The following is a 13,092-nucleotide window of genomic DNA, read 5'->3' on the forward strand; positions in this document are numbered from 1 at the left end:
TATGCAAAATGATTACGAGTTTTCGACGAATATAAAATAAAATTAGTTATCACATTATTCATAATTAAAATATATGAAATATGTATTTAGCGCGGAGCCGCGACCAATCAACCACGCATATCTCGAAACCTATTTAATGTACCAACTTTAGATTTTGGTAACATTTTTGGTAAGGTACAATAACAATGTGTGCCGAGTTTCGTCAAAATCGAATTATGGTCTTTTGAGAACATATCATCTGTTTATATATTAGTACATATATAATCTTATGTAATTTTTTACATAATCATCTTGCATCTTTCCGATAAGCATTTTTCGGATTAAAATTGTTCTTCATATAATTATGTTCAAAATTACATCACATGCATCTTCTCTTGTTATCATCGTTAAGAAAATCAAATCAAATATTTTTGTTGCGCTTACTACATATTTATCGACATCTAATCTTGTGTAATTTATTAGTTTAGTCAAAAGATAAGATAAAGTGTCATTCTTACCTGCAATATCCCATAGTGGAGACGCACCACGCTGTCGCTGTCCCAATTGAGAACCTTCAAGGCAAAATCAACACCGATGGTGGCCCGATAGTGTTGACTGAAGAACTGGTGCACGTATCTTTTATTATACTAGTTTTCCCTGTGCCCAATTCACCGATTACTAAGATTTTGTACAAATACTCCTTCGTTCATTAGATTTAATAGACTGTAAGGAATAAAAGAAACAGGTAAATATTCAGATCGTTTGAACAGGTGCTAGTAAGTGAATAGTGGAGTTATATCCAAACAACATTGTTGCTGAGTGTACCGGCAATTCATGTAATAATTTATCAAAGACAATTAATAATTACTTATTTAGTAATTAGAAGCAAAATATATTAAGCCATATTAGGTAAATATTCATATCGACAGGTGCTATTCGTATTATTTGTTGTTAGAATAAGTAATTGAATAGTGCAGTTATATCCAAACAACATCGTTCTATAGTGTACCGGCAATTTATGTAATAATTTATCAAAGATAATAATTACTGATTTAGTAATTAGAAGCAAAATATATTAAAGCCTTATTATGCAATAAAAACCGTTTCGTTTAATGATTTGTTCAAGCATTGAATTAATAAATTAGCGTTTGGTAACGGTTGTTCATAAATGTATAAATCTAGTTTTAACTGGTTGTAAAATTATATGACGTTAAAAGCCCGACTATAAATTGTAAATTATTCAATTGATAAGAAAAATACAATTGTAATTGTCACCGCGTGAGTGACTTGTCTCGTAAATCCACGATGTAGTAATAAACCACCATCACGTCTCGACATATATTGTTTGCAAAGATAAATTTTGCACCTTCTGTATGTTCATAAAATTATATCTTATGAGTCACTACAAGCATAATATACATCAGAGTAATGAACTTAAAAATAATCTTAATTACCATTATAGTAGATTTTTTAGTCTCTTTGATTTTAGAAGAATCAACTACATCAGTTTTTATAGAACCGTTCGTTTTTGCACTATGATTATTATTTTTATTCACACCATTTTTTAGTCTGCCATTGTTCTTATGCACTAAATCGTTCACTTTAACATCCAAATGCACAAATCCAAAATCTTGAGCCGCTGTGTCAATATCCTTTTTATTTAAGTCCGCTTTTGTCTTTTGATTAAATGGTTCAAGTTGATTTTCGTCCTCGTCGTCTTCCGCGATACTGCTGGATGATGAAAAGGATGACAAAGAATCAGGAAACGCGTCTCTTGAAGTGATCGAACCGTAGGCATCGAATGGTTGTGAAGCACGTCTGTGGGCAAGTAAACTTTCCTGGTTCAACACCATCTGTAGTGATTTCAAGGAGTTCGAGCTGTAAGAAAAATTCAGTCGTTTCCGAAAGCCTCGTTCCATTCTCATCTGCTGCGCATGCATCGACAATATCCTTGGCGGGCTTTTAGATTTCGATCTTCCTAAAACCATGTTTTCTGTCGGTTTCGGAGCCATATTGCTGATATCTTGCCGGTACCTTACTCGAATACTTCTATAACCAGCACCTCCAAGACAATCGGCTACTGATTCCGGTTCGGAATCCAGGTCTCTCATAGTTGGCCGGCTGATGTAGACTGACTGACTATTTTATCGTTCGGTAAACAATCGATATTGAGGCTATTGTTTCTTAAAGAGTGGGGATGTGTGGATTACGTGATTTAAACACGGCATATAACAAAACTGTCAACATTCACCTTTGTTATCATAATTTTCAAGTAGGATCCTTTAAAATTCTAAACCACAACATACTAAATTTATTTCACACTTAGGTATCAATTAGATGATTACCTTATTAGTCCTTTTGAGAGATATGTAATAATGTCAATACTTGCTATATGATTACTCGTCACCTCATTAAAACTTCTCATGAGAATTCATAATCTGCCTCCAAACTAAAAATAAAAGGACAATACGTCAGTTCCTTTTGATAAAAGATTTTGTGGAGGTTAGGTAAAGAAGAAGCATGTTAATTGTTAATAATCAAAGTTATAACACCTAAATTTATGTTTAAGCATTTTCGATTAAAAATTCTCATGATAAGTTTATACATAAAAAGCCTTTAACTATATTTATCCCGTCATCCATAATTTTGATCGTCATAATATTTAAGATGACCTGTATGTTTAATGCTATCGAAATTATTAAAACACGTTCGGTATCATTCATAAATAATTTGTCAAAATCAAAACATTTACACAGCAAAATTAATTTATGTAAACATTCATATTTTGATACTACTATTTTCACCGATGTTATCACAAGATATATTTCATGTCTGAACTCAAAATAAACTTAAATATGTTTTTTTTTATTAATTTAAGAAGAAGAAGCGCAGGCTTCCTTAATGTCGTCTATTTTAAGCAATTAAAAATTTGTATGAAATGTAAACAGATAAGAAATGTCACAAACATTCACTCACAACTAAATGCTCTTTGCTCTACGTCGATATTGCACGTCGTTTGCTGACAATTCATTGAGATTATAAATCGGATAAAACTTGATTTTTTTATTTATACACGATAACAGAACTAGATCACCAGTAGCATAAAAAACTACGCAACTACATATTAAAATAAAAAAATACTAAAAATATTCATATGAAAAAAATTAAAGAAAATAGAATCATACGAGTGCGGATAATAAATTTAAATCGTAATAATTAGGAGAAATGAGTTGTAATTGTAATAAATAAATTAAATAGATAAATAACTTTTTTTTGTTATATGTATTTAATTTTCTAGACTGTTCAAATAAATTGCTGTTGCTAATAAAAAATAATCTAGAACCTAACAAACTGATAGATTTTTTATAATAAAGGGCAATTTTATATGTAATTTCTTTTCATAATCTCTTATACCAGACACCCCTGCCTGACTGAGATATAATAACAATATATAAATAAATAAAATAAATAAAAAAAATGTCGATTATTTATTAATTTACAATTAATTGTAATCATTCAAATATCGAAATTGAAAATTGGATATGTGTGTGTGTATGTATGTATGTAAGGATACAATTTTTTGTCCAAAACGTTCGATTCCTATTGATAGGGAGATATGCTGATTAATTTTTGGCAAAAGCAGGTCCATCTGTTTCGGAGATGCAGCGAAGAGTGCAGAAAATAGAAATCGTGTTTCTGAGAGAACGAAGCATTCGATCAAGAAAATATTCAATTCGTAATGATTGGGAGAAAAGGTGATTAGATTTTGGCAAAGGCAGGTCTAATCGTTTAGGAGATTTGAGAGAATTGAGCATCCGATTTGAAAGATTCAGAAAACCTGCTTATGCCGATGAAACAATTGCTTTTGAAAATAGATTTTTCTCATGTTTTTTTTTTAATTTAAAAAAAAACATTTTTTATTTTTTATTACTAAATTTTATTGTTTGAATACTTCATTATAGTACTGGAAGTTTAATTGTAACTGCATACTTAAGCATCACAAATTAAAAAAATGCACAATTTTTTTTAGAAAAAAATGCGCGTTAAAAACATTGCAATATTATAAGAATGCAATGTGATAACAGGATGGATAGATAAATAAAAAAACATTCTGCTAGATGAAAACTTTGTAATTTTTTTGTCATTTCATTTTGAATCATTTGTATGTTATACGTCCCTGATATATTTGAATTATTAATAGATAAAATCGTCACGATAATTATAAATTAAATGTAAATAAGGTGTTTGTTGCCTCAATGTAGGAAAATATCTATGAAACTAGAATAATAAGTCTAGGGAGATTCCTCGGATCCGATAAGAAAACGACGTGGAAATGTACACGTAGCCTGGTTATCAAAATAATTGTTGAAAGCCAAATATTACTTAAGAACCGTAAAATAATGACAAAAAATAATATGCTTAGACTTGTATATGAAACACTTAATAAAACGCCATTTTTGGTTAATTTTCTATGAAGTCTCTTGTTGTTTTTTTACGTGTCATTAACCTTTGAACTTAGTTTCAAAAATAATTATAGATGTAAAATTTTGATCTCATTAAATTTAAATACAAAATGATTTATAACAAACATAAATCGCGCAAAATGGTTTTTGTTAGCTTTGCAATAAAGTCTAGCCAGCAACAATGTATAAAACAATTCAAAATAACTTGTACAAATAAGTCTGAATGATAAGCAAATGAAACTTCACTAAACAGATACGCATAAAATCTTTTAATTGTACCTGTGATTAATTTACAGACTAAAATTTGCATTTGTAAATAGTAATAATTTATTATATATATACATATATCAATTTTGAAATATCTAAATGCGGAACGACAACGTCAGTTCTTTCTAATTGCAAATTCGATAACTAAGACAAAATAAATATGAAATTTGATCTGAAATTCTAATTAACATGCATAGTTAACCTTTTATTATTCGATAGAACAATTCTAATTTAACAAATAGTCGAATATGGACACATGATTTTATATCTTACATTAAAGTAACACGTGTAGTTCTGTTTTTGAATTACAGAATTGATTTACGTTTGGAACAAATAAGGTGCTCGATTATGATAAAAAAATGATAAAGGATTATAGACATATTTATTTTTCGATTATGTGATAAAATCTTATTGATAAAAAATATATTGTTAAAAATGCACACAATACAAATTGAAATCTGTAAACAAATAATTAAGTCACAATTTGAAGATTCATTACTCGATGCGATATATTTTATGTGGGATTAATATTCTAATCCCATTTTAATAAATAGTTATAAGTAGTTGATTTATATTTAGATTATAATAGACTTAAGTTTATTAGTTAAATTTTCTATTATTTATTTTTGTGTGTTCTAATTATTCATAGTTTGTTCATTGATTTGATTTACTAAAGGGTAATAAATCTCCTTTGAAATCCATTCTAATTATATCAACCATTCCAATACCAAATGTATATTATAAGACAGGTTTTTTTTGATATTAGAAAAAAATTGGTAAAATATAATTTTGTTCATCAAACTTTGAGAATATTTCTAGATATCTCATAACTGTTGTTTATTATTAAATTAATTATATATTCTATAAGATGTTTATGTAACATTACTTAATCATCGCGCAAATATACTATTATTTTTTGAATTGAACTAAATAAAATTATTTTTAGGCACTTAAACTTAATTTAAGATATGAATGTAATGTTAAATTAATGAAAGCATAGATATTTAAAATATTAAAAAATAATTTGTGTTTTAGTACCTAAGCTGTTTTAGTACTAAAGCTATACAAAATCTTTCAATCCTTATATTTAATTAATGCATATGAGATGCACCAAACGATCCCAAATCACTTTATCAAATCGATGTATTCTAATCACATATATCACACAAACACTTGAAATTTAAATATTGATTTATCACACACTAAACCAAATGGAAAACTATCAAACTATTCCACTAATAACAAAATTGCCTATGTGATCTATCGAACACTCTGGCTAACACTATTGTGCAAAATTGTGTGCAAAACTTCTTTATCGGAGAGAGGAAACGCAATGTAAATACGCCTGAACATTGAACAGATACAAACAATTGTTCTATTTATAAAATCAAAAATTGTAAATCGTATTTTATAATAAGATACGCAGATACTATAACTTCAAAACGAAAAAAATTAAAAGAAACAAAATTGGTGATCCAGATTATAATTGAGCATTTCATAAAAAAATGCGGTTTTGCCTAACCTTGTGTAGGTTTATATATTATATTTTTAGTAAATAATATAAATACACAATAAAATTCAAAATGTGTGAATTTTTTTGTTAAACCAATTCACAATTACGATTTGCTAAAAGATTAATTTCCTTTAATTTTTTTTTTGTTACAATTTATTTTTGTTAATCAAGACATTTACTTTAAATGATATCCAAACGTAATTTTTTTTATTGTATATTTTGTTATTGAAAACAAGTTTGCTGGTAATTTCAATATTGATTTTTATTAAATTTGGCTTTATGATTTGCAATAAAAAAAAACTAAATTATACGCGAATTTATTGTTGTATTTTTTAATATTATAAATAAATCCATATTTAAATTGAATACTTAATTGCATTGCTACATCAATAATTAGAATTATCTGCCATGTATATATAGAAAAATTTGCAGTATACGAATTACACATTACAAACGTCAATACAATAGTAACATGAATAATTGAAGTTTTATGCAAGTATAGATGACAAATACGAATTGCAATACCTGCATAATGACATGTTAACTATAAATATAACGTAGAAATTATCTTACATTTGTGTGCACAACATTATTTCACAAAACAAATTACAAGATGTATGTCTTGTTAATGAAGAATCTCATTAATTTTAAATTCATCATAATGATTCATAAATCTATTATAAAATATCAACACCGTCGAGGTGTTCAAACATCAATCTAATCTATTTGTGATAGTTTTTAGATGAATATTTTGTTGAATATGATAAAAATAGTTGAAACAATGATATCTTTTAATAAATCAAATAAGATTACTTTTAATAATGATAAAATTTTTTATTAGATTCAAGCACTAATACTTTTTTCGATAAATATTTTATTAATATATTATACGATATAATTTTTTTTTATATATCAAAAATTATAAATTTCTATAAGCTATTATGCAAAGTATACGATATAAATAGATTTGAAAATAGTTGAAATGTTAATCAAATATTATACTACTTTTAATAATAACTCAAAAATATTATATAAAACTATATTATAATGATAATTTTTAGATTTAAATATAATATAATAAATTTTAGACTGAAAAACCTACAAATTTGATGGAAATTCAAAAACTTTATCTGCTAAATCTTTTTTCAGGAACATTACAGGTAAATTAATTGTATATCTACATATTGAAAACGTATTTATATTATAATTGGAGTATTATAGCATGTTAATTGCCATGATAGTAACAGAAAATTTTTCACGTGGGTGGTAACTTTATCAGATAATTTAGACAAAAATGTATCAAGGAAACTTAATTTATCAGAGAAAAAAAATTGGCAAAATTCTATAGCCTTGTCAGTCTTATATGTACGACAAAAACATTGTTTTCCCAGAAATTTTGACAATTTTTTGTTTTTTTTTAAACATCTGATATAAGTCTCTTTCAATAAAATCCACAAATCTCATAATAATATAATTTATATGAAAATAATAAAATAAAAATTACCTTTCACTTAACACATTAATCGCAACAATAATATTTCATTCGCATTTTTTCACATGGTAATTTTATAATATAATTTAGTTTTAGTTTAAAAATGTATCAAGGAAACATGATGTATCAAAGAAAAAAAATGCCAATATTCTTGGAAAAATGACATGGCCTTATAATAACACTTTCTTCATAAACTTTGGCAGTCTTATATGTGTGCCAAAAAAGTGCTTTTCTAAAAATTTTGGCAACATCTTTGTTTTCTTCGTATCCTTTGGTACAAAACACCTTCAATAAAATACACAATTTTTTTGAAAAATATATTATTTATAAAAAATAGTGAAATGTATTGGATAAATATAAAGATAAAAAAAAATTAAAATGACTTAATTATAAAAATAGCTGATTAATTTTCCACATGAGTCATGGTAAATTTATCCAATAATTTAGTTAAAAAATATAAAACTTAATGTGTTAAAGAAAAAAATAATGCAAAATTATTGAAAAACCACTATTTTTATGCCACACATGTATAACTGATATGGTCATTTATTAAACCGTTTTTTCCACTAAATCTCGTATATCAGACATATATCATCTCTGACATAGCTCATGAAGAACTTCTTAGCATCAGACATATATGACTGGTAAAAGAATAAAGTGTTCACATGTGGATAAGATAGTGTGATAGTATTACGATATATGGCTCATGTAGAACTTCTACATATGATTGACATAGCGATCAACGTGTTAAAAGAGTAAAATGTGTATAAGATAGTGTGGTAGTATTATCCTTTAGACTTACCATCGTGTAAATCCTACTGCAAAGTTCCTCCTCAGAAGCACTCGTGATAATTTTCCGATGCCTGGAGGTAACAGTAGACCTGATCACGGCACACATGCAACTGTCGTCGTTCACAGATAAACTGACTAAAAGTTTGTTTTCGAAAAACGTTTTACTACGATAATACCGATATGTTGACAATTTCAAACGAGTCGGTCATCTTCGAGCTGGTTCGTCACTCGGTTGACAATTCACCCAATTCCGAACGGACTGTTTGCGGAAACGACGACGCTTCTGTCCGACACTCGATTGATATGATGGGACAGGGATTGGTGATGAAAAATTCCCCAAATGGAAAGAACTTTCTGAAATTATAAAAGTTTTTTTTCAGACTTTGTTAGCAGGAAATGAAATCGTTTATTTGATATAAATTTTGACTAATTGGTTTGAATAAAATCACACTTATTAAGCACCCGTTTTTGGATAATTTTATAGTCCTAGAAACAGATATTAGAGTGCTAAAAAAACAAATTTTGTTGTATGAAAAGTAATTTTGTAATTTTTTTTAAAAATATTTTTTTTGTAATTCTAAATATAATAAAAACTTTTTTCGATACCGTGTTTATCTTCAGTGTTCATATCTCAATATTATTAACTTCCCGTAGGGTAAGTTATTGTAATCGTCCACAAATCGAAATTGAAATTTTTTACATTTCTTCACGTTTTGAAGGTTCCTGAACATTTTTGCATACTTCAAAAAAAATGGGTGTGTGTATGTATGTATACAATTTTTTGTCCACGTTTTCGGACGCACGGATCAACCGATTTGAATGGTACAAAACGTATTCGTATCCTATTTATAGGGAGATGTGCTAATTAGTTTTTGGCAAGGGCAGATCCAGCCGTTTCGGGGACAGGGAGCAAAGAGTGCAGAAAATAGAAATCAAGTTTGTGAGAGAACGGAGCATCCGATTTGAATGATCTAAAAAACATTCAATTCGTAACGACGGGGAAAAGTGGTGATTGGATTTTGGCAAAGGCATGTCCAGCCGTTTTGGAGATACCGAGCTAAATATGCAAAAAATTCAAAAGCAAAATGCAAAAGATTCAAAAAACTTTTCGCTTGTTTTGACAAAATAATTGCTTTTGAGAAAAAAATGTTTTCAAAGTTTTTTTTCTCCAATTTTTTTTCTCAAAAAAATTTTTTGCTTGTTTATCGAAAATATTTCAGATTTTAATTTTAATTCTGGCTAAAATTCTAAAGCTCACTTATATACTTTATACAAATAATTTTAACTTTGTAAATCCGTTTATATAACTATTATAAATATTAGACAATGTTACAGTATTTATAATAATCTATATGAAAACATTTAATATTTCTCGAGTATTTCTTTACGGTACGGGAAGTTCCAGCAATTTGCCTTAAGGCACGATGCCATACACTTGTCTAATTTTTATATTCAACAATTGTTCATTGGCTTGACGTTGAGTTCTGGGGCACTCTGTATATATATTTATAATAAATTGTATTACATGCGAAAAATTTTACGACTCCATCATTACTTTGTTGATAAATATAATCGATTCAAATCAGATCTGTTTTGCATTTTTAATACCGCTTTTATACTTTTAACTTTTAATGCCAAACTTATATGCAACAATTTAATATTATACTTTTGATACTTACTAAGTAACTTTTATACTTTTGTTAGTAAAGTTTTTCATTTACAATTTTTTTCAATCACTTTACCATCGAAAGAAATAATTTTTTACTTTGAACAATTGAAATATGACTGACCAAAATTGATATTTATATAGGTACATTCTCTAAAAAGTTTTTTTTTCTAATTTTAATGTTTTAAACGTAAAAAGGGAATTCTTTCAATATCTAATTATTTAAAGTAATAATATAAAACTAATTGTTTGTGTGTTTTAGCAGTTTCAGAAGTTTTTCTTTAATGATATCATATTCTCAATATCCTTATAAAAATCAATATGTATGAAAAAAAACATAAAAAAATGTTGGAAAAATGGAGACGTTAAAGTTCAGTAAAATAAAGTCATTTATATATAGTTGAAAATGAACATCACCAACCAATTAAACACTGATTCAAATTTTAATAAAATTAAAGTTTGTCAAATAAATAATATTAATACTAAAATGTTTGTAATTTACAAATTAAAAAACAGTTTAATAAATAACGACAACATTGAAATTTATTACAATTTTCTCAAGACATATTACACAAAACCCTGTAAGAATATTTGGAATTCGAGTGGCGTCTAGTTCATACTCAAAAATAGATAATCATATTAAAATGCGTTGCAAATGATATTGCACTATCGGATGAGTTTGTTTACATGAGAACGTTGCCATTTAATAATAATGCAATCCCGAATATCTTAATTTCATTACAAAAGTTATTTGACCCCGTCATAGAACTCTGGACCTGATGCGTAATTGAAAAATTAATGAAGATAATAAAGAGTTTACAAATTAGGAAATAATTCACATGACGAAAGAAAACATTAATTTCCTAATTGTTTAGTAGAATCAGTCAGAACTTTGAGATTCTATAAGATTAACGAATATAGTCTTAAGATGAATTCCCTAGTGAGTTCGATTATAATATTCAAGAACATATTAAAATTGCAGAGCAAATAAAATTAGTTCTTCTCAATTTAAATTTAAATTCAAATATATAAAAAAATCAAATATAAATGAATGTAATGATTTTGCTTCAATGTATCTAATTTTTATATCTAATGAAATCTTTATCTTGCAACAAAATATGCATGATGAGTCCCACAAGTAGCTATAAGTGCCTTTCCACCATTCAATATTTATATAATGATTAAAATTTCTATAATCTCTTGAAATACATTAAAATAAATATATTTATGATAATTTATATGGTTAAATCAATATATAATCATTTATACAATTATGCTTAGTTTTATTGTTTGATGTTATATTGAAGCTAAATCATGAAAGTTAAAACATTTAAATAAAAGAGAGTAAAAGTTTAATCAAATTTTGAAAATACAATATAATAAATTAGTAACTCGTAATTTGTAACTTATAATATATAATTAAGTAACTCAAAATTTGAAAATTATTCCTACAAATAAATAGTCATTAATTATGGCCTATAAATATTTATACTTCCCAGATATAAAAATATCAAAATATCAAAAAAATTTAAGAAATATATTGAGAAATAATTATTTATATGTTAAACATAATAAATAGTCAAAAATTAAAAAAATATTGAAATTATATTAGCATGAGGTAATTAGTAAACACAAAATCTATCAAAAATTTAAATGCAAAAGTTCATATTCTGCAGTTTCATCATTCATAACAAAAAAAAGTATCACTGTTCGAAATTAAACTAATCAAATTACTTTGTGCTAACCTATTTTTATTATATTAAATAATTATTTACAATTCACTAATATATTATATGTACAAATAATACTACTTACAAGTTAACCTATCACGATTATTATATAATTTTTTTGTAAATTACAAGTTCTTTACTCGATGTCACCTCACTGTACATATGAAACAAAGATGTGACGCTCTTTATAAATTTATCACTACCTTATCTATAATCATATCACCTCACATAAATTTCATACCATGGTTGTATTTACAAAATTCAGACAGTAGTTGACAGAGATGTATTCGAAATTTGAATCATTAAATAAAAATATTTTGATAAAATTGACATGTCTCTCTTTAAAAAAATTGAATTGCTCATTTATATATATTTCTCGTTCTCGTTTGGGCATATGTAATAGTACTTACTTAATGAATATAAATAAATAATTAAATTTTTTTTAAAAAGAAATTTTTAGTTCAGAAAAATTAATTTAATAGATTTTTCTATGTTGAAATATATTTATATTTATTTAATGATCAATTTGTCGAATATTTGATTTAATGTCTAACCTAAAATATTAATTTATAATTTTTTTAGACTAATTGAATAGTTCTATTATTGAATAAAATAATCAAATTATAAAATAATATATTTTGAAAATATTAGGCAGCGTTTGAATTTTAACAATTGCAATATTTATTAATGATTATTTTTTGTTAATATGAGTAAAATTTATTATTCCTATATATTCCTTAATTAATATATAAAATCAATCACATCATACTAAATTATTAATTACCATTCAACAAAGCATTAACATCCCATGAGTATAAACTCATCACAGTATTGTCATATTAATGTTAATTAATTTATATCAAATGCAAGTAAATGATAAACATAGTATTAATACTTGTATAATAAGTTGTCAAATATCTCCCTTCCGCCTTTTTGTATTATAAACCAAGAGCAAAAAAGCGGAAGGGAGATATTTGACAACCTAATATATGCCTATTAATATATTCATTTAATCACTCAAAAACGATAAAAATATAAATATTATTATTGACAAGAATATTAATATTATTATAATATTATTATAATTATGAAAGGCAAATTTTTGATGATCAGAAAAAATCATTTGCATTATTTTGTAACTTGCATTACTTTAAATAATCTCTAGATTTTATAGGTATATTGCCAAATTA

General features: G+C 26.2%; 1 protein-coding gene across 3 annotated transcripts; it reads right to left on the reverse strand.

The window, feature by feature from the left end:
- Positions 1 to 575: 575 nt before the first annotated feature.
- Positions 576 to 12,218, reverse strand: LOC113364181. Of its 3 annotated transcripts, XM_026606664.1 has the most exons (4): positions 11,988 to 12,218; positions 8,517 to 8,860; positions 1,434 to 2,428; positions 617 to 702 (listed from the first exon to the last, which is right to left on the reverse strand). In XM_026606664.1, the coding sequence occupies exons 3-4, from the start codon at positions 2,088 to 2,090 to the stop codon at positions 658 to 660; spliced, it is 702 nt and encodes a 233-aa protein (XP_026462449.1). In that variant the 5' UTR covers positions 2,091 to 2,428; positions 8,517 to 8,860; positions 11,988 to 12,218; the 3' UTR covers positions 617 to 657. The 3 variants fall into 3 exon arrangements, 2 of the variants coding, with proteins under 2 accessions (XP_026462449.1, XP_026462450.1); XR_003366024.1 differs by lacking the exon at positions 1,434 to 2,428 and having other exon boundaries at positions 576 to 702; XM_026606665.1 differs by lacking the exons at positions 8,517 to 8,860; positions 11,988 to 12,218 and adding an exon at positions 5,748 to 5,931 and having other exon boundaries at positions 1,434 to 2,334.
- Positions 12,219 to 13,092: the final 874 nt, after the last annotated feature.

Source organism: Ctenocephalides felis, unplaced genomic scaffold (assembly GCF_003426905.1).
Source record: "Ctenocephalides felis isolate EL2017-DRISC unplaced genomic scaffold, ASM342690v1 CF-g0.4_SCAFFOLD_00845, whole genome shotgun sequence".
In the NCBI taxonomy this organism is placed as follows: domain Eukaryota; kingdom Metazoa; phylum Arthropoda; class Insecta; order Siphonaptera; family Pulicidae; genus Ctenocephalides; species Ctenocephalides felis.